This window comes from Manis javanica, chromosome 11 (assembly GCF_040802235.1).
Source record: "Manis javanica isolate MJ-LG chromosome 11, MJ_LKY, whole genome shotgun sequence".
Taxonomy (NCBI): domain Eukaryota; kingdom Metazoa; phylum Chordata; class Mammalia; order Pholidota; family Manidae; genus Manis; species Manis javanica.
Window position 1 is genome coordinate 17,841,579 of NC_133166.1, and position 23,413 is coordinate 17,864,991.

Consider the following 23,413-nt stretch of genomic DNA (forward strand, 5'->3'; position numbering starts at 1 on the left):
AAATTTGTTAGGAAATTACCAATTACCTAGTTTCACTGTAGTATAAAGTACCTAGAGAGAATGGCAGTGTTTGGGTGTAGACCTAGAGATGTGAAAGGAAGTTATTGAGATAATCCAACTGAGCAGTGAGGATGCCTGAATTAAGGCCTTAATTACAAATTGAACAAATTCACTTAATTTGGCAGTAGGCATAGAGAGACATCTGAGAGCTATTTGGAAGGTGGAATCAATGAGTCTTTGTAACAGAGAGGGAAAGAAGGAGGTGTCTAGCAACTCAGCTCATCCAAGGCTGTTCATTGTTGTGCCGTATCCTACATTTGCCAACATATATCCTCCAATACCCAAAAAAATCCAAAGTGTAAAGGAACCCGAAAATCTTGCTTGTGACTTTTTGCTTTTAAGGTAGAATTCTCCTCCTAAAAATAAAGAAACCCAGTGAGTGGAAATTTAAGCTAGCAGTTCTGCTAGGACCTACTAATCTCTCGCTTACTTAGGTAGTTCTTGGCTTCCTTTTCCATAGTGAGTCACAAAGACATTTCTCTGCCAGCGAACTCTCATGCTTTCATGAGACTTTGTTTTCTGTGGTTGTTAATGACTTCTCATAGCACATGAGCAATTTTAGACACCTTAGCCGTGGATAATGAATACCACCATGTTAATAAACAGCTGTCTGCCTTCAACAAAATCATTCCTCTGCCTTCTTCTGCCCTGCCTCCTGCCCAAAGACAGCCATATGAAGGCCTTGAAAAGTAATGGGAAAGCCAGGCTTAATGAATTATCCTTTAAAGGAAATTATAGTTGATTTCCTTTAGCCTCAGAACAATTTCTAAGAGACAGATGGTAACTTACTATTGCTGTTTATCTTCGATTCTATAATTTTTTTTCAGTGCATGCCACACCTATTTGGAGATGGTTTTTCAAAAAAAAAGAAACACTATCACAAATATAATTGACTTTATAAGGCTCTTGATTTCAAAAAATTTTATTAAAATATAAAAATAAATGTGCTACTTAGAATAAGCAAACTGTTTTCTGGGACTCAATACTTGAGGAACAATAATTCAGTAGAAAATAACCTTAATGTATCTCTTTTGGGGTGTTTCTCTACCCCTTAACAGAAAATGACATCATTCATTGCCTCAAAAGTAAAGAGACGATTAAGGGCAATCATGGTCTTTAGTAACAGGTTTAGAAATCTTTTGAAAAGTGAATAAATTTGGCAATAATCTAATCTAAATAGTAATTTCAGAAAGTCCCATTGCTTTTACTCCTTAAGATTGTCATGTATTAAAAAAGTCATAAGGGTCATCTTTCGTCGTTTGTTAATTTGGTCATATTTTGACAAGAATTAGGTATTTCTCTACTACTGCATTTATGTTTCAAAAGTAAACTAAGGTCCTATGCTGTTTTACATATATTACCATTTAATTCAAAACAACCCAGATCATGTAGACTTGCATAATTCCTAAGGTCACATAGCTAGTAGAAGCAGGGATTAAACATAGGTTTGTCTGACACCATAGCATAAATACTTAATGCTTTACATATTGGTGAGCATTTTCATGTACTTTTAACTTTGTAAAATGCTTCTTAAAGAGTTCCATTTCCTCTGTGGTGATGTGTGAGCAGCCCTAATTTACCTGTGTAAATAAATATGTAGTGGAATAGAAGGAGCACTGGATGTATAATGCAGAAAAACCTGAACTCTGCTAATTACTGGGTATATAAATCTAGTTAGGTACTTTACTTTCTTTGACCCTCTATTTTCTCATGAAAGTATATGTGAATACTCTCAGCACAGTACCTATCAAAGAGTTGGAACCCAGCAAATGTTAAATATTAGTAATAAATTATCAGAGAAACAGTGTTTTTAGGGGACTTTTTTCCTTTTCTGTGGCTGACATTCCTCTGGAAGTTGACAACAGCTTGAGCCAAATTATTTATACTTGTGGATATAGAAATATAGGGTTGCATTTTCTTTTATTTTCTACTGAACTCTTATGTGACCTTCAGGTAGTCCAGTGAACATCTTGTGATAATATACCTGAAAGCTTTTCCATAGAGAAACAAACACTAATACCTTAATTATGGTTGGGAAACTTCCTGTGGCAAGAGCACCACTGAGGAACTTCAGGAACCTGCTTCTCCCCTCCCAAGGTTTTCAAGTGTGCACCTCAATTATACACTGAGAAGTGCTGCTCCTTCATAGCCACAGTTACTAACTTAGTGAACATACCTGTAACTTGAATATCAGTGTGTTTTGAAAGAAGTTACATAAAAATAGCGATTTAAAGTTATTCCTCATTACTTTAGCCAAGCAGATAAACCTGGGGAGTAAAAAAATAAGATCTCCTAAAATTTCCCAAGTATAAAAAGCTTTAGGAACCCATTGAAAAAATATTGTTATGTTACTTCTTGAAATTCAACAACTTGCAGAGAGCGAGAAACACATTACCTCATACCAAATGCAAAAATTAACTCAAAGTGGATCTGACAGCAACCTAAATAAAAGCTGAAATTATAAACCTAGAATAAAACATATGCTAAGTCTTCATGATCTTGGATTTGGCATAGATTCTTAGTTATGACACCAAAAGCATGTGAACAAGAAGAGGAAATAAATTGGACTTTATTTAAATTAAAACTTGTTCAGAGAAGGATATTATGAAGAAAGTACAAAGACAACTTACAGAATAGGAGAGAATATTTGCAAATTATATAACTGTTAAGAATTTAGTTTCTGGACTATATAAGGAACTCCAAAAACTCAACAACAAAAAGGTAACCCAAATTAAAAATAAGCAAAAGGTTTGAGTAGACATTTCTCTAAAGATATTCAAAGATTAATAAACATGTGAAAAAATATTCTACATCCTTAGTCCAAAACCAAAATGAGATATCACTTTATACCTGTTTATGTTTACTAGGCTCTCCCCTTCACCAAGTTCCCCCCACAAACCCCATTACAGTTACTGTCCATCAGCGTAGTAAGATGCTGTAGAGTCACTACTTGTCTTCTCTGTGTTGCACAGCCCTCCCTGTGCCTCCCCCCACATTATACATGCTAATCGTAATGTCCCCTTTCTTCATCCCCCACTGCCTTATCCCTCCCTTCCCACCCATCCTCCCCAGTCCCTTTCCCTTTGGTAACTGTTAGTCCATTCTTGGGTTCTGTGATGCTGCTGCTGTTTGTTCCTTCAGTTTTTTCTTTATTCTTATACTCCACATATGAGTGAAATCATTTGGTACTTGTCTTTCTCCAGGTTGGTTACTTTTTAAAAAATGGAAAATAGTAAGTGTTGGTGAGGTTGTGGATATTGAAACTCATATGTTCCACATGGAAAGCAGCTCCTATGGAAGACAATTTGGTTGTTCCTTACAAAACCAAGCATAGAATTGCCATGTGACCCAATATACTGCTCCTGGCTGTATATACTCAAAAGAACTGAACACAGGGACTTGGATACTCTCATGCCAATTCATAATAGCCAAAGGGTTGAAACTACGCAATGTCTTGTCAACAGATGAATGGATAAACAAAACATGGTATATTCATGCAAAGGAATATTTTCCATCCCTAAAAAGGAGGAAGAGGTTCTATGGTACAACATTGGATAAACCTTGAAAACATAAAGAGAGAAAGAAGCTAGACACAAAGGACAAATACTGGATGATTCCATCTATATGAACTATGTAGAACAGACAATTTCATAGGCCCAGAAAGTAGATTAGACGTAACTTAGATGCTGTGGAGTGGAGTGGGAAGAGACTGGGGAGTTAATTGCTTAATGGTTAGAGTTGCTATTTGCGAGATTAAGAAGTTTTGGAAAAAACAGTGGTAATGGTTGTGAATGTAATTAATGCCACTGAATTACACACTTACCGGTTAAAATGGTAAATTCTGTATTTCAGGATATATACATATATATTTGTATAGTTGAAATACTTTTTATTTATTCTTATGTATGTATAATCACAAAAAATTTTTTGAATGTAACAGGTTTTTCTCTATACTTAGCAAGTAATCTTAGCTTCAACATATTCACTGTCATACTGGATACAGTGCATGACAAGGGAAGCCATCAGTATAACAGGTTAATTACCCAGAAAACAAAAGTAAATAAACTAAATCAATCACCAATAATTTTATGTAGATCTTAGACATGTTTGTTTATGTGTATCTGAAAAGTTTCATGAAACAATGTTTTTGTAGTTTGAGAACACTTATCTACTTCTTACTGGTTTCTGATTCCTTTGATTTCTACTTGTGTTCCAATTGATTCTTCTGATTTTCTAGAACCATTTTCTTGTTTGCATTTATGTAAGAGAGCTATGGCAAAGTGAGTACCTGATAGGCATCTTTCTTATCTGATCTCTCCTACTAGCAGCTGCTAACCTTAAAAATAAAACCATCAGTTATTTCACCAGCAGACATGGATTTATTCAGGAATATCAGAGAATTGCAATTTGGGACAAACAAGGTACTGCAAAACCATAGGCAGGTCCAGAGAACAGGGAGGAACACTCTGTTACAGAGCAAAGAGTGGACTTGGGAGGGCCACTTATAAACAAAAAGTCCATTGGAGTAAACTGGGGATTCCGAGTGCCTTTTCCTGGGCAAGTTTTGCCTGGGGAGGAGGAAAACCTTCCTCCCTCCTGCTGTGTAGTATATAGTATCTAAAACAATATTGTCTTGCAAGGGCCCTCCTGTGGTTGGGTCTGCAATCACCCACAGGTGGCAGGGTGTGAGCACTTACCCTGCTTGCTCCAGACTCCTTGTCAGTGGGGCTTCCCTTTATTAATTTCCTGCAACAAACTCTCCATTTTTTAGTTGAAGAACCTGCATTGAGAGGCAATTGACTCAACAGGATAACACTCAGCAGTGTTAGAGCCAATATTTCAGTCTCAACCTATTTGATACTAAAACCTTATTTCCCTTTCTATCTAGATTACCAATATAAAGCAGATTACTTGGAAACAGTACTTACCTATCACACACTTGCCATTTTAAGTATATTTTAGATATATGGCTAATCTTACCTATGAATATAAAATTGCTATGTTAGAGATTTTATTTTTCTTGCTAGACTTATGTCAGATACTTTCTGGGCACCTTTTCCTTGGCTTAACATTTAAGAATAGGCTACTTTTGAGATAGATTCTCAAGTTTTTGCCATGTATAAATGTGCCCAATTTGTAAGTTAACTGATATTTTAGCTGCTTGTACCACTAATCCTGAGCTCTTTCAGCAGTTATTTTAGTATGTACTCTGGTGTCAGGCTCACAGTGAATACCTAATAAAATATGAAATGAAATAATTAATTAATATTTGCCTATGCCCTGGTCACTTGGAATTTTGGTGTTCTTTTGATTTTCTAAACCATGTTGATGGAGAAAGGTTTCCATGGCAATATTACCTGTATATATTTTTTAAGGAATTGAAAAAACATCCATTCTATATAACTCTTAATGTATCCTTTTTTCTTTTTTTCGGTTTCACAATAAACTGTTTATTTAGGTTTATTCTGTTTATTTGGGTCCAAACGACTTGGGGGGGGGTCCTCTAAAAACTTGGTTGCCATAAAAAAAAAAATACACATATACAGTTGTTGTTACAGGAGAAGGTTGTTCCCCGCCCTAGGCAAGTTCATATGAATTTGCTGAGACCAAATAATGACAACAGAGTGTCAGGGATTGAAATGGACTCATACCAATTTTATTCTCATGGCAGTCACCGGGCTATGTACAAGCGGCAAAGACAGTTTTCATCCCAATCTCTGCTGGCTCTGGCACTGCTCCCCAGCCCGGGGCTCTCTTCTCCCTTCCTAGCACTGGGGCTCCAAGGCTTCTCCTGCTTCGTCTTTTCACTCCTTAAGTTCTCTGCTTCTCCTTCCCGTGGAACTCTGTGGGCTGGTTTGCATGGTGACTGGCGATGCCAGACCAGTTATATCCAGGCACTTGTACGTTTCCTCTCACCTCTCCTCTGGGCCAGTGCTTCTGTGACTGACAGTTTGCTCCCAGTACTTCTTTTGACTGAAGTTTTCTGCCAAGGGGTATGTAAACAGGCTAAATGTGTATACAATGGGAGATATTAGAGTCAGAGGAGGTGAGAATCCTGGCTATGAAATTTCCATTTTCTCTAAAACAGTGAAAGAAAAATGTAATGCCTTTTCATAGCCAGCGTTCACAGGGATTCCATTATAATAGTAAATTGTCTCAGTACCCAAAGTAAACCAAAGAACTTTGATACACTAAATAATGATAGTCCACTCTCAGCAAGGCCTTATACTTGGTAAATACTATAGCACATAGATGAATCATACATTGTTTTTGTTTTCAAAAATCTTACAGTTTTATAGGACACACATGTCAAATGAAATAATGTATATGAAAGCTCTATTGTAAATAGTAAAATCATATATTAAACATAGAACTTACTGCTTTTGTAAGATAAGTGTACTAAAAATCTGAATATGCCTGGTATCCTTTGCCAATTTTAGCTCAGGCTTTATCATCTTGCCCTTGAATTGCTGCAAAACTGGCTTTAGTGGGTTTCCTTGATCTCTCTTCTTGTTTTCCTTGCACAGTGCAACAGAATATTTTTCATCAATACTTTCAACATTTGTTGAGTCTCCATATTTACAAGCCATGACCTACATCCAAAGCTTTGACCATTCCCAGCCCCGAGCACTAATGGTCTAGGGCTCTAGGGCTCAGCATAAAGAGCTCCTCCATTCTACCTTCACATTGATAGAAGGTAACTATCATTCACATCTCTTTTGCTTTGCATATTGTTTTTTTCTTCCTTCAATGCCCTTTACCTCATTCATCCTTCAGGTCCTAACATAAATGTTACCACTTAAATAAAATCTTTGATCTCCCTTCACCCACTGTCTAAATTAGGATTTCTCTCCACTGTATATTCGTAGTAGTTTATAAATATATCCATTACTCAGTTTGTATGTAGATAACTCACTGACTACTTTTTCCCTCATAATTATTTGTTTACATGATGGTCTCTCACTGAATTCTTAGGGCAGACTTTCTGCTAATTCATTTTTGCCCTTCTAATGCTTAATAAGCTCTGCAGATGTTTGATTTAGTCATCCAGAAAGAATATTACATGCAAAACAGTTGGACATAATAAATATCAGGTCAGGGAGACTTGATGAGGTGTAATTTGAGTATGAATAATGGAGCTAGATGAATTATAATTCTCACTCTAGCTTTTGTCTACAGCCCTGTTGGGGGCAACTGACCTGTTACCTAATATATACTGATTTCACTATAAATTACTAGAGATAGCCATGGAATAAGAGAAATGAGAATTACTAAAGCACATAAACTTCTGAGGATAACAGTATACCCATCTAAGGCTTATGAGAACTGATATCTTTTTTTAATTGTCATTGATATACAATCTTACGTTGCTTTCAAATATACAACACAGTGGTTCAGCAGTTACCCATATTATCAAGTCCTCACCCCATCTAGTGTGGTTACTATCTTTCAGTGTAATAAAATATTACAGAATCATTGACTATACTCTCCATGCTGTGCTACTGTCCCCATGACCAGCTTATTGTGATTGCAAATTAATCCACCCTTTACCCCTTCCCCTTCCCTTACCACCTGCCCCATCGCCCTCCCCTTTGGTAACCACTACTCACTTCTCAGTGTCTATGAGTCTAATGCTATTTTGTTCCTTCTGTTTGCTTTGTTTTCATATTCCACAAATAAGTGAAATCATATGGTATTTGTCTATCTCTGTTTGGCTTATTTCACTGAGCATAGTATCCTCTAGATCCATTCATGTTGTTGCAAATGGGAGGATTTCTTTTCTTTTTATGGATGAATAATAATACATTGTCTATGTACCACTTCTTTATCAGTTCATCTACTGATGGACACTCAGGTTGCTTACCTATCTTGGCTATTGCATATAGTGGTGATAAACATAGGAGTGCATAAGTCTTTTTGAATCAGGAATTTTGGATAAATTTCTGAGAGTGTAAACTACTGGGTCAAATGGTACTTCTATTTTTGGAGAACTGATAATGTCTTAAAGCACTTAGAATAGTACTTGACATGCAATAATGTTAGCTGTTATTATTCTAGTGAGAATTTATAAGATATGCGTTGGCTACAGAAATTAATGGTGATTAACTTAAAAGAATTTTCAAATTAAGATAAAGGCATTATTTTGTGCTGAAATGGTGGTTGTTACCAGGCATTTTGGGAGTGCAGGGTATCCAGAGTTATATGTAATAGCAATTTATAGCGATTTAAACAGATTTTGATGAGGCTAGGATATGAGTATCTTAACACAAGGCCTTACCTGGTGTGGAAGAAAAGTAAGTTTTGGTTGAGGACAATGGAAAGGACTATATTGAAAGGTTTATAGTGATGGACCACTGAACCTAGCCTCTGAAAAGCTTTTGGAGAAATGGAGGCAGCATATTTCATGAAGGACAGAAGCCAGAAATTTTATCTAGTATAAGACCTACACCATAACACAGATTTCCAAATCAAGACGTATCTGTAACTCTTCCCTACAGGTTTATTTCAGCTTTGGTACTGTGTGGTTTATTAATGTAGCTGCCTGCCTCATTAGAATGAGAGTTGGTAAAAGAAACTTAAAATTATATTGATGACCTCTTAAGGAACTTTGGAATAGTAGGCACTTGTTATAGATCGGTTGGGAAACTTGTGATTTAAAAATGGTAGTTGGAAAAACTTGAATGGAGATTATAATGATGGTATTTGGCAGCTCATTCAGATAGGCAGGGGTGAGATATCTTTGGGATTTGTGACTGGACAAAGCATTACAGTATATAATATTTTACTGTAGTAATGTATACATTGAAAATGTCAAAATAATGCCATGTGCCTTAGAAAAAGTAATATACACTGTTTGGGGGGTGAGATTGCCTGGACAATGTAGCTTCCCTTAACTCCATTTTTTAATGTAGTAAATTGCAGAGTTGAGATAATTCAGCATGATAGGAAAAAAAAGGGCTGCACAATATTTTAAATTTCTTGAGTTGAAATGAAAGTTTGAACTACAAAAACAGAAAACATGAAGTAGTTAGACACTTTGTGTCATTTTCATGCCTATTTCATTACCTTTAAAAGATTAGTACTCTTTAATTGCTAAAGAAACTGGCTCACAGAGGTCATACCACCCATAGTATTTCTCCTGATTAGTCCTTGTTATTGATTAGACTGGTTATCCGAGCCTTCTTTCCTCAGCCTGTTAGAGCGGCTGTAGCATGCCTGAAATGCTTGTATAGGGAGAGAAGAATAGAACTTAAAGTTAATGCCACATAATAGAAGTTCTCAAATGCCAAGTGATGGAATATTTGCCCTTAAAAAGGAGGACATTAGGTTGGAGAGAGGCTTTATTAAAAATAGGTCTAGAATTTGGCATGTTCTTTGAGCCTACTTCTGTTCTAGACCTAGAGATGGATAAACTATTGTACTTACATTCAAGGAACTTAGAGCCATTTAGAGATGGAATCAGATAGTTCCTTTCATTGGGAAAATGTATCACAAAAGTGTGTACAAAATTCTTGAGAGCAAAGGAGACAGCTACAAAGATTGCTACCTACCTTAAATTCAGTCATTAGAGAATAATAAACATTTCTGCTATATTAAGTAGTATGCGTTTTAGGTGGAATCAAATTGGATTATGTTTGGTATAAACTTTTTCCTTTGTAATATGTATTAATAAGAACAGTTTATGTAATTGTACAACAAAACTAGCAATGTAAATAGAAATTGCTTTTATGTATTAAGATAATTCACTTTCTCTAACAGATATGCCAAGAATTTAATAGCACGTGGGCATGGGAGATGGAGAAGAAGGGCTATCTTGAAATGAGTGTTGAATGCAAACTAGCACTCTTAAAGGTAATAAATTTATTATTTGTTAAAATTATTTTAATTAAAAATTCACCTTGTCTCCTTTTGAAGTGGAAAAATAACTGGAAAGTAGGCATTCTATTATTAATGGAAAAGGGGAAAAGATTTTCCCTTTGTCTACTTAATAAAACTCTCGCCTAACCAAACCTACTTGATTTAAACAGGTATTTTCAAAGTAGATTTTTTTTCAGTTTTGTGTTTCCCTTTCTCTTCCTGCCCACTTCAGAGTGCTGGTCCTAATTATTAGCAAAGTGGCCAGCATAATGAAGGAAAAAATACTCTTAATAGAAAAGAGACTACTGGGCTAGGTAATGCAGGCAAAGGCAAAGAGGCTCTGATAGGGACTTCATGTGTTATCTGCCTGGGCAGAGAGGTTCAGGGAAGAAACCTGACTTTATACCCCTATCATATACAAAAAAGTATAGCAAGAAGTTAGGTCCTCCAGTTCAGTGATGCAAATATCTTTTTTTTTTAATTAAAGGATCATTGATATACAATCTTATGAAGGTTTCACATGAACGACATTGTGGTTTCACAGTCACCCATATTATCAAGTCCTCACACCCCTGTGGCGGTCACTGTCTATCAGTTTAGTAAGATGCTACAGAGTCATGACTTGTCTTCTCCATGCTGTACCGCCTTCCCCGTAACCTACCTGTCTTGTGATTGTGGATTATAGTGCGCCTTTATCCCCTTCTCCCTTCCCACCTACCCTCCCCAACCCCTTTGCTTTGGTAACCACTAGTTCCTTCTTGGAGTCTGTGAGTCTGCTGCTAGCAAACATCTTTTTATTAAGAGAATTCCCCAAAGACAGCTATCCGTGAGACTCCTTTCCTTGAAAACTACATGTCTCAGACTTTCAAGAATGGATAGCCATTTTAAGAATAATGTTCATCTAAAAGCTTTATGAGAGAAAGAATCATTGACAGTTTTATACCCTGAGACAATTTGGGAGACTGTATGCAAACAGACTCAGTGCTTTTGAAATACAACTTGATTTTTTTTGTGCTTCTGGTTATGTTAACCTGTAAATTTATGTAATAGGAAAATAAAATGTTAACTTAAAATTCATCTTTTTAATTGGTTATTCTATCATTTTAGATTGTTTATTCTAAATAGGTTGTACAAAAGTGGGATGAGGATAGTAAAGGATGGATGAGCAACACATGTTCTTTCTGCTCTTGTCCCTGAATCAGTTCTGTAGTTGAACATAACACATTTACTGTGATGCAAAAACACTTATGGGTATTTTAAGCCATGTTGTGACTATTTTCCAGTACCTCTGTGAGTGTCAGTTTGATGACAATCTCAAATTCAAGAATATTATCAATGAGGAGGATGCTGATACCATGCGTCTCCAGCCAATTGGCCGAGACAAAGACGGTCTCATGTACTGGTACCAGTTGGATCAAGATCACAATGTCAGAATGTACATAGAAGAACAAGATGATCAAGATGGCTCTTCATGGAAATGCATTGTCAGGTATCTTTCATTGGAATCTTTTTACATTTATTTGCATGTTTCTTATTTCAATCTCTTCTCTAGTGGAATATAATCTCTGAAGCTGGGGTTGTCCTTTTTTGTGAGGCTGGGGAATTTGCAGGACCTAACCTAGTGCTCAGCACTATAGCCATACCAGGAACTTAATTATTTATCAAATAAATAAATATACTTAGCAGTGTGGTCCATTTCAGTATGTAAAACCTTGTACTTCATATAGCTGGAATCTGAGAAATATAGTGCATGGATAATATGCACAGAAAAAACCATAAAAAATACAAGTAAAGTGTTTTTTGGTTCTTAGCTATTGTTCTCTATTAGGCATTATTTATTTATTACTCATTATTTTAATTTGGCCAATTCATCTTGATACTTTAGTATATTTTCAATTTTTACTGTGTGTACACTACTTTATTGGGGTTCTGGAAGAAATTTGAGGAGCATCATGCTTTTTTCCATTGTCCTTTTTAAAAAATCTTGGTTTATTTGTATTGACCCATATATTTGAACAGAAACATTTAATGTACAACCTTGAAATAAAACAACTTTTAAAAATCTGTGACACTGAGACTGTTACTCAGAACTTTTGTGTCTCAGACTTTCTGTTTTTTGGAACTTGATTTAGAATTTATTCCACTAATACGCACAGTTTATATTAATTATGAAAAATACCAGGGGATTTATAACTAAGGTAGAACTAGTGGCCATATAACCACTGGCGTCTGCAAATTCCTTTGACTTTAACTCATTTCTGTTTTACTCATTTTTAATTTTAGCAGATTTTTATTAGTAATTATTTATTAATGTTTTGAAGAGAATCTGTAAAAATTTAGAATATTTATTTGGGTCAGGGAAACTTAATTTTCATTCCCTAAGAATAATGTGAATTAAATGAGCTCAGGGGGGAGTGTTTTTTATAAGTACCCTTTTAACATACTATATGGTTCTCCATGTAATAAATTTACTAAGTGGAGATTAGCAGAGTAGTTGGTGAAGTAAAATTTACTCAACATCTCTCCCTATGAACATGTACACTGAATGAGGTTCTGTTCTTCATGTTTTACCACCTCTTCTACTATCTCCTATGTATCAGTCTTACATAGATGTTTAAGAGATACTCTCTCCCACTTTGTAGATGAAGACAGTGTAATGCAGGAGAATATTTACAATTGTAATTGATCAGTCATATATGCTTAAAGCAACTTCTATCTAATGTACACTGTTTTAAGTAGATTATACCCTTATTTAACAAAGTGAGAGAAAGTAACTGTTGAAATCTGGGTTCTTCTGCTTACTGTATATCTGTAGAGAGATTACTTCATTTCCCTGATCCTATCTTTCCCACACTCTAAAATGAGGATGATACTACTTCCCCAATAAAGTTACTGTAAGGAATATATGAGAAATCATACTAGGACCATAATATATGCTCAAAAAAAGTTGTTCCTTTTCTCCCAACCTTTTTGACTATTGGCTTGTCTTCTAATTCTAGCCCCAAAGACTGCAACTTAGTTTCTTTGTAGAAGAAATGTTTATTAGCAGAATGAGGAAAGGGCAAAATTCCAAAGATGCCACTGTCACCTATTCTCATCCTTTATGTTCTTCCAAGTTTTATTTTGTGCTTCTGCTTATTTTTGGGTAATCTTTCCATGTTTGAAAATCTGACTATGATAGACATAAAATGGTGTATGTAGTAGTTATTCAGAAGCAAATGCTTATATAGAATGCCTGAACAATTTTCTCATCTTCACAAACACAGATTTCCATTGAGAACTGGTGCCAGGTTATTTTTAGCCTTTTTGAAGAACATCTGTGAATATGTGTATTCCTATCTGCAGATGTACCAGGCAGCTTTCCCCAAATGTGTGGTATTATCTGGGACCATTAAGAAACCATGGGATTTATTAACTCTGATTTCAGGTAGTTAAAACCAAATTCTAAACACCTGACTGTCACACTGATTGATGTTCCTTTATTTCACTAAATTAAATTAATACCTACTTGTGTAATAAGCATTGTGCAGAGCAGTTGGGGATGTAGTAATGAATAGTACAGCTCTGGACTCTCTAGGTGAATTTCAGGCACCTGTGAATTCCTTTACATTGTAAGTTGTAGCTCTTAGTTGTATTTAATATGTATGTTTTCTGTGAAAGTAGCATAGTTATCCACAAATTCTCAATTTGGTCTGTTTATACCTCTTAAAAAGATACATCCTGTGACATGGCATTTCAGTTAGCTTTAACTCAACACAGCAATACTACTTTTAATAAATGTGAACTGTCTTATACAGATAGGTCTCTCATTTTTGTCAGAGTTGAATATGAAATACATTGTGTTGTTATTGCCTCTCCCCAAAATCGAGATCTTAGTTGTCAGTAAAATACTTAAGGCACCCAAAATAATGTAGAGTATCATCTTACTTGGTCTTGATGAGATACTTCCTAGAGTATAGTATTTAGATTTGGATGTCAAACTCTAAGAATATTGATATAGTAGAGTAAGTCTTTTACAGGAAGAATCACAAAGAAGTTGATAGAGCGAACTGAAAATGCTTCATCTAGCAGAACTTGAGGAAGATATAACTGTCTTGAAACATTTACTGGATTGATTTGTGTAAGAGTATTTCTCTTCAGGGCTGAGCCAGGATCTGTGGATAGAAATTATGGGGAGGTAGAACCAAGCTTATAGAAGTGAGAACATTTGCTTTTTTTTATATTGCAGAGGAGTGATTTTCTTTTGGCTGTCAAAAGCATTTTCTAAACTTGCAGGTTTATGTTAAGTGGAGTTTTGAAGGAGACAGTAACCTTTTTTAACAAGAAATAATTTTAGAAACTCAGGGTTATAAAAGCAAGTAAAACAATAGAATTTTGACTTTCATTTAATAGATTGTGTTTGATTCTTTTTTTCACTAGTGAATATTATTTTTATTGTGTAATGAAAAGTTTGCTTCTCTTGTTTGAAACTTTCTTAATAAGTAACACGTATTTTCTTGGAGATTTCTGGTGTTGGAAACATGTTTCTTTGTAATCCTTCAAAGAAGATTATGTAACAAAAGTTAGGTAGTCTTTAGAACTCTATTTTTTTATTAAGTCAGCCTTCCTAGTGATTAATAAATTTAGAAATGCAACTGAACTTTGCAACTTAAAAATCAAATGGATCTTTTTTCTAAAAATAGGAATCCACCAAAAAGGAACATTTATGTATTTAATCTTCTGAAAATTTAATATCTAGAAAACATACAGTGTCTACTCTCAGATCACAATGGATTTAAGGTAGAAATCAGTAATAGAAAAATAGCTGTGAAATCCCCAGATACTTAGAGATTAAATATCATACTTCTTAAATAACACATGAGTCAAAGAAAAACGATCAAGAGAATTTTTTAAATATTTTGAATTAAGTGGAAATGAAAATACAATATATCAAAACGTGTGTTTGAAAATTTGCAGCAATACCAGTGTTTAGAGTTTAATTTATAGCATAAACATATATAAAGCAAAGGTTGGTTCTTTGAAAACATCAATAAAATGAGCAGGCTAACTAAGCCACTAGCCAGGCTAACTAAGAAAACAGAAAGAGGGGATACAAATTACTAATATCAGAGGTAAGAGAAAGGAACATCATTATAGAGCCCGTGGACATTAAAAGGATATTAAATAAATACTGTGAACAACTCTACCCACAAATTTGATAACTAGATGAAATGAACCAATTCCATGAAAGACACAATTTGCCAAACTCACACCAGAAGAAATAGACAATATGGGCAGGCCTGTATCTTTTAAAAGAAATTGGATCAATAATTAATAACTCTCTAAAGCAGAAATCACCATGCCTAGATGGATTCACTAGTGAATTCTACTAAACATAAATAAGAAATTATACCAATTCTCTTTAATCTCTTTTAGAAGATAGAAGAAAAGGGAATAATTCCTAACTTGTGTGAGGCCCAGCATTACCCTAATTCAAACAAAGACATTACAATAAAAATATAGACCAACACCTCTCATGAACATAGATGCAAAAATCCTCAAAAAATACTAGCAAATTAAATCCAACAATGCATAAAGAGAATATACCACAACCAAGTAGGAATTATATCAGGTATGCAAGGCTAGTGCATCATTCGAAAATCAATTAAGGTAATCCATCAGTGAACAGGCTAGAGAAGAAAAGTCAGTCACATGATTAAACAATAGATGTAGAAAAACCATTTGATAAAATCCACTCACTAATGTTTAAGAAAAATTCATTAACTAGAAAAAGAGGGGAACTTCTTTAACTTGAGAAAGAATGTCTACAAAGAACCTACATCTAACATCATATTTAATGGGGAGAAACTTGAAACTTTCCTACTAAGATCAAGAACAAGGCAAGGATATCTCCTCTCATAATTCCTCTTCAATAGCATACTGGAAGCCCTAGCTAATACAGTAAGATAAGAAAAATAGGAGATACATAGATTATTTTGTTTATTTTTCAAAGAACCAGCTTTTGGTTTCATTAATTTTTTCTATTGTTTTATTCTTCTCAATTTTATTTATTTCTTCTCTGATCTTTACTATGTCCCTCCTTCTACTGACTTTGGACCTCATTTGTTCTTCTTTTTCCAGTTTCAATAATTGTGAATTTTGACTGTTCATTTGGGATTGTTCTTCCTTCTTTAAATAGGCCTGGATTGCTATATACTTTCTTCTTAGAACTGCCTTCACTATGTCCTACAGAAGTTGGGGTGTTGAGCTGTTTTCATTTGTTTACATACACTGCTTGATCTCAGTTTTAATTTGGTCATTGATCCATTGATTATTTATGAGCATGTTGTTAAGCTCCATGTGTTTGTGAGTCACTTTGTTTTCTTTGTACAATTTATTTCTAGTTTCATACCTTTGTGATCTGAGAAGTTGTTTGGTAAAATTTCAAACTTTTTGAATGGGCCAAGGCTCTTTTTATGGCCTAGTATGTGGACTCTTCTGGAAAATGTTCCATGTGCACTTGTGAAGAATATGTATCTTGCTGCTTTTGGGTGGAGTGTTCTGTAGATGTCTGTTAGGTCCATCTGTTTTAATGTATTGTTCAGTGTTTATCTCCTTATTTATTTTCTGTCTGGTTGATCTGTCCTTTGGAGTAGTGTGTTGAAGTCTCCTAAAATGAATACATTGCATTCTATTTCCCCCTTTAATTCTGTTAGTATTTGTTGCATATTTTTGGGTACTCCTGTGTTGGGTGCTTAGATATTTATAATGGTTATATCCTCTCGTTGGACCTGACCCCTTTATCATTATATAATGTCCTTTGTCTCTTGTTACTTTCTTTGTTTTGAAGTCTATTTTGTCTGATACAAGTACTGCAACATCTGCTTTTTCCTCCCTATTGTTTGCATGAAATACCTTTTTCCATCCCTTCACTTGTAGTCTGTGTATGTCTTTGGGTTTGAAGTGAGGCTCTTGTAGGCAGCATATAGATGGGCCTTGCTTTTTTATTCATTCTGTAACTATGTCTTTTGATTGGTGCATTCAGTCCATTTACATTTAGGGTGATTATCGATAGATCTGTACTCATTGCCATTGCAGGCTTTGGATTCGTGGTTACCAAAGGTTCAAGGACAGCTCCTTTACTATCAAACAGTCTAACTTAATTCGCTTATTATGCTATTATAAACACAATATGAAGATTTTTTTTTCCTCCCTTTTTCTTCCTTCTCCACTCTGTATATGTTAGGTTTCATATTCTATACTCTTTGTGTATCCCTTGACTGACTTTGTAGGTAGCTGTTTTAATTTTGCATTTGGTTAGTATTTAATTGGTCTACTTCCTTTAGTTTGGTTTTATTTTCTCTGATGGACAGCTATTAGCTTTAGTCACACTTCCGTCTCGAGCAGTCCCTTTAAAATACACTGTAAAGATGATTTGTGGGAGGTATATTCACTCAACTTTTGCTTATCTTGAAATTGTTTAATCCCTCCTTCATATTTAAATGATAATCTTGCTGGGTAGACTATTCTTGGTTCAAGGCCCTTCTGTTTCATTGCATTGAACATATCGTGCCACTCCCTTCTGGCCTGTGAGGTTTCTGCTGAGAAGTATGATGATAGCCTGGTGATCTTTTTTCTCTCTCTGGCTGCTTTTAATGATCTGTTCTTGCCCTTGATCTTTGCCATTTTAATGGTATGTCTTGGTGTTGTCTTCCTTGGGTCCCTTGTGTTGGAACCCAAGGGGATGAAGAATGATCACACGTCCCCAATTTGGGAAGGAAATAGTCTCTCAGGCCATGGAAGTGCACACATCTCCCAACACAAGTTATGAAATTAAAGTTTCTTCAGGGTATGAGTTAGTGGTAGGGATTAAATCTTTCAGAAGCAGTTGAGCAGACTGTCCTATTCAATAAAAACAAAACAGACAAAACAAAAACAAAGCCACGCACAGGCATCATCTTCAGCCATGTATGTGTTAGTTATCTGCTTCTTGCATAGCACAAGGGGATGATCTCTCCATCACAGATTGTATTGTCATTTTCTATCTTCCCCCAAAATACAAAAAGCTCCTTAAGGAGCTGAAAGATTTAATCCCTACCACTAACTCATACCCTGAAGAAACTTTAGGGGAAACAATATTCCACAATATAATAATTAGAGTGATATTCTCCATTTTACCAAAGTCTAAATTAACTTTAGGTACAAATAGGAAAAAGTAAGTTTAGAATCTGTTGAGATCTGTAAAGTCAAGATGAGTCAATCTGCCCAGAGCTGAATTTCATAACTTTCCATCTCAACATGTTTGTCCTTTCTTAGTTAATAGCAACCACATCCTTTCGGTGCTTGGATCCAAAACCTTGGAGGCACATCCTTCACTTTTCTTTTTCTCTCACTTCATATCTACTCTGTCAGCAAATTCAGTCTGCCCTCTATGCAAAATGTATCCAGTGTTTGATTATTCTTAATCCCCTTGATAACTGCATTCTTGTCCAAGCCACCATCATTTTTTTCATGCAATTCAGTGGTTTTTAATATATTCACAGAGTTGTGCAGCCACCATCACTAACTCTAGGACATTTTCTACATCCCACAAAGAAACCCCATATTTGTACATTAGCAATTATTCACCATTCTTTCCCCAGCCTGTGGCAGCCATATCTACTTTCTGTTTCTATAACTTGCCTATTTCACATACATAGAATTACACAATATATGGCCTTTGTGTCTGGCTTCTTTTAGATAGCATATTGTTTTTAAGGTTCGTCTATGTAGTTAGAATCAGCACTTCATTCCATTTTATAGCTAAATAATATTCCTTTGTATGGGTATGCATTCATTGATCTATTCTCTGCTTCTCTTTCAAAGAGTAGTCAGGGTTAGCAATGGGGACACATTCCAGGCTAAGAGAACAGAAGTATGCACACCTTGTCATCCTAAGACAGCATGGTATTTTGGAGGGATATATCTGATTTAATACACTCGAGTAAAGAAATAGAGAAAAGAAATGGAGGGAGGACAGAACAACTGATTGTTTTTAAGAGTCCATAGTCTACACTGCAAGATCTTGGAGATAATAGTAAGAAATTTGGATGTAATTTAAATATGTGTATATTTATAAAAATTCCCTCAAAGTAGTTCAAATTGAGGAATATTAAAATGTACTTAGCATACTAAATCTAATTGTTAGATCAAAATAGGAGAAATTCAAAAATGGGTGGTTTTCTGTGTTCATATAGTAATGATTACATTAGGCTTGCCTTTTAACAGTAGTCAGGTTAAAAGCCTTTTAGGGAGTTCTTTGGTAAATTTTTCTGCTAACTTCCTTTGTTCCTTAGAGTAGTAGAAATAATTCACCTGGGTTTTCTAGCAATTACGTTCTCTTGTAATGTTTGGAATCTTTTTAAAACAGGTATAGTAAAAAACGTCAATGTATTCTTCAGTTACCACATGATCAAAAAATAACAAATAGATTGAGGCACTTACTACATACGGAATTCTCAGTGAAATATAAGAAGTAATAACATTATTTGAGTAGAGCCTTAGGTTAGAAACAGGTTGGTGTAATGGTTAAATAGGAACTTTGCCAAATTTAAATTGATTTAATGTCTCTAGGTTTTAATTTTCCTTTTTTGTGAAGTGGAAGCAGTACCAAACAGGCTCTTGAAGGGCATCTAAATCTGACCTTCTGCAATTGTAATTCTAAAACTTCATTTTATTGTGTATGTTCATATGATATTTATAACATATGTAGTCATGTGAATTCATTCCGATGCACAACATTTATAATACGTGTAAACCTTGTTCATTCCCATATACAATGACAAAATGGTTGCCATCTTAATTTCTGAAAAATCTCTGTTAGTGGCAAGTATGTTATTTTCCTTTTGAGGCCAATTTAGTAATACTGGAGAGAATCTGTTCTTTTACCTTTTAGATGAAGAAGCTCCATGTATGATCTGACCTGTCCAGGGACACATTTAGTTTAGGAACAGGATTCTATTAATTCAATAAACATTATTTTAGAGCCTATTTCGTAAGGCAGTTTCCTTGCTTTCAGGTAGTAGAGTTTAGCTGGGATGGAGGAGGAAAGAGATAGGACAGAGGACACATGGAATGACAGATAAGAAAACAAGTAATTTCATCTTAAGACCAGAAGGTACAGTGCATGTGCTTTGAAAACTGAGATGGGAAGATCATAGTGATGATTAGCTCAGTGCCCAATCTTGAACTATGTTTCCCAACTCAGTCCAGGGTTTCCTTTTTATCTTCACTGTTATAGCTTCTATGAGCAGGAAAAATATCCAAGTCAGTTTTCTTGTTTATAAGTGGCACTTAAATTGACCATACCATGCCCATGGTTTGATAGTAAAAATAGAGAATCTATTAATTAAAGTCACATTTATTTGGAATATTCTTACATTTTTTACAAAAATTGAATTCCTGTAATGTAGTTATAAACTATAATTGATAGAACAGCATCATCAGTATCCTGAATCCTTAGGTTTTTGAACTGTTTATTAGAGCTGATATTTTTCCATGATTACTCAGAAAGACTGGATCATAATTTTATAACAATAACAAATATTATTCTCTCTGCAGGTGGAGAAGAGTTCTTATTTCCAAATGTATCAAGAACAATCATTTAGTTTTTAAGAAATGCTTCTTCAAGTAAATTTTACCTTGATTTTTGCATTCCTTAGAAATGGCGGAGTCCTTTAAAAAAAACAAACCTTGATTTTTGTTTAATTTTGTTGCTACTGTTCCTTTCACCAAAAGAGATTTGCATTGCCATTTCCATCAATAGGGAAAATGATCTAAGATTCTTTCTTGGGGAATAGTATACTTTATATTTTAGTATGTATTCATTCCTAATACTTAATTTTATTAAGTTCAAGATTAAGTAGGGTGAGCTGTAACAGTGTTTTGGGTGTTTTTAATGTGTTTTTCTTTCTTTAATTTTAATTTCTAATATTTATTATTCTGAAAGCTCTTTAGAGTAGAAGAATGGTTTTTATGCTTACTTTCACTCTTGTTTAGGAATCGAAACGAATTGGCTGAGACTCTTGCACTCCTGAAAGCACAAATTGATCCTGTACTATTGAAAAACTCTAACCAACAGGACAACTCTTCCCGGGAAAGTCCCAGCTTAGAGGATGAGGAGACTAAGAAGGAGGAAGAAACACCTAAACAAGGTTTTTTTTGTGTGTTTTCTTTTACTTTGTTTTGTAATTTCTTTTCTTCTTCCACTCCTCTTCCCAACTATGTATAAATTGAAATTCTCTCTATTTGAAAAATTGGAAGCCTTTCTGTAAAAGGAGGTTGATTTTTCAGTGAAAAAAATTGTACTTTGCTCTTTTATTTAAAACATATAAAATTTTATATAAAAATTCAGAGAAAAAACATAGTATCTTTTACTAATATAAGAATGCAAAGATACTTAGTGAGCTCTTTTGTTAAAATATGATGGTAAAATATGCAAGACATAAATTTATCTTTTTAACCATCTTTTAAATATACAGTTCTTTGGCACTAAGTATGTGTACATGCCACCATCATCTCCCCAGCTGAAACTCTGCACCCATTAAGCACTAACTCCCCACCACTTTCCCCTCCCTCCAGCCCCTGGCATCATCTTTCTACCTTCTGTCTCTATGAATTTGGCTAGGAACCTTGTATTAGAGAAATCATACAGTATTTGTCCATTTGTGACTGGCTTATTTCACTGAGCATGTCTTCAGTGTTCATCCATGTTGTAACGTATCAGAATTTTCTTCCTTTTTAAGGCTGAATAATATTCTACTATACATATATACCATATTTTGTTCATTCATCTGTCAGTGGACAGTTGGGTTTCTTTCACTTTTGGCTGTTGTGAATAATACTGCTGTGAACATGGGTGTACAAATATCTGTTTAAATCACTGCTTTCACTTTCAGGTATATACCTAGAAGTGGAATTGCCGGATCATATGGTAGTACTATTTTTAATTTTTTGAGGGTCTTGGTTAAACTTAGCGAACTCTTATAGTATATAGTAAATGTAATTATTAAATCTGACTTCCTGATGAGTTTTTATATTTGCTTAAATAAGCAGATCAAATCCTAACCTTTTTAGAAGGAAAGAAACAAACTGAAATTATGTCTAACATTGTTTTAGTTAATACTTTGTGTTGATAACATACCTTTTAATGATAGAGGAAGGAATTTGGTCTCTTTATCATACTTTCTTCCTTTGCTTTTAGTTTCCTGTTTTGGTTAGAATCTGAAAGCAGTATGTTCTTACGTTATTTACTAGCTTGTGGTAACCATTTCTAACTTAAGTCGTCCCCTTTTTTAAGCATTGCTTGAGGACAAGTAACTATGCCTTTTAATGTAGGATATGTTCTTACATATTAAGCAATTGAGCAAAAGCCTTGATTATTGTCTTCATCATTGTTTATATGACTTCAAGTATCTGTGGTGATGTTATTTACAAGCCATATTTCTGATTTGAAAAATTATTTCTATCCATTAAAATTTAAGTTTATAGACTACTTCAGTGAAGCTTAATAATTTTAAAGTACTCTTAATACCCTACTGAATTTCCAAGAATTTTAAGTAACCTTCCCTAAGGATTTGTTCTAAGTTTAGACTTCATATTAGTTGTTCATTTGGTCATTCATTCACATATTGCTTATTCTGAAACACACTTAAAATCAAGACCAGAGACAATGTAAATTGGAAAAAGAGATCAAGATTATAGTGACTTAAGAGGCAGTTATTCCTACTAGGTGAACTTAAATTTGACACTGACCTTAAAGAATACCCATTGTGTAGTTTAAATTAGAAAGAAAAACAAAACAATTTCCTCAGTAAAGCTGAGCTCTTCCTAGTATTTAATTCTAAAATTTCACTGTGGGGCCTTACAGTAGGGGGGTGGATTTCAACAATACAGCAGCTAACATTTATTGGGTGTGACCTGTTTCTTTACAGTCTGCCAAGTGGTACACATGCATGTTCATTTAATTGTCATAACAGTTCTTAGAGGTAGCTACCGTTAGTATTTCAGCTTTACAGATGAGCAGTAGAGAAGCTTAGAGACTTGCCCTGAGTCGTATGGATGGTAGTGTCACAGCCTAGATTAGAACCCTGATCATTGTATTGCCTGTCCTCTTTAATTAGAGTGATCTAGAACTGTACTTCTCTTATCTTAATGTGCATGCTGTTTACCTGGGAATCTTTTTTAAATGAAGAAGCTGATTCAGTCAGTCTTTTGTGGTGCTGCCAATCTGCCGTTTCCATGGGAACCCACGACGGTGCTGGTTCTGCTGGTCAGAGGACCTCACTGTAAGCAGCAGGGCTAGAGGGGTGGTCTTCTCCTAACCTTGGAGACAGGCACAAGGCTTTCAGACCACAGTTCAAAAATATTCTTCAGTGAATGCTAATGCACAAACATTCAACACAATTAAGAAAAAGTGCTTGAAAGAGGACATCCCTTGAAAAAGTAAAGGCGGAGGAGCGAGACATTTAACCCTCTT

At 34.9% G+C, this 23,413-nt stretch overlaps 1 protein-coding gene across 4 annotated transcripts in view; it reads left to right on the forward strand.

Annotated features, from left to right (window-relative positions):
- The window catches only part of RSF1 (remodeling and spacing factor 1), a 145,557-nt gene that overhangs the window by 66,535 nt on the left and 55,609 nt on the right, over positions 1 to 23,413 (forward strand). For all 4 annotated transcript variants that reach the window (XM_037010606.2, XM_037010605.2, XM_037010607.2 and 1 more), the window contains 3 exons: positions 9,820 to 9,912; positions 11,202 to 11,407; positions 20,935 to 21,089. In XM_037010606.2, coding sequence (XP_036866501.1) covers positions 9,820 to 9,912; positions 11,202 to 11,407; positions 20,935 to 21,089 — 454 coding nt within the window. The remainder of the gene's footprint in view (positions 1 to 9,819; positions 9,913 to 11,201; positions 11,408 to 20,934; positions 21,090 to 23,413) is intronic.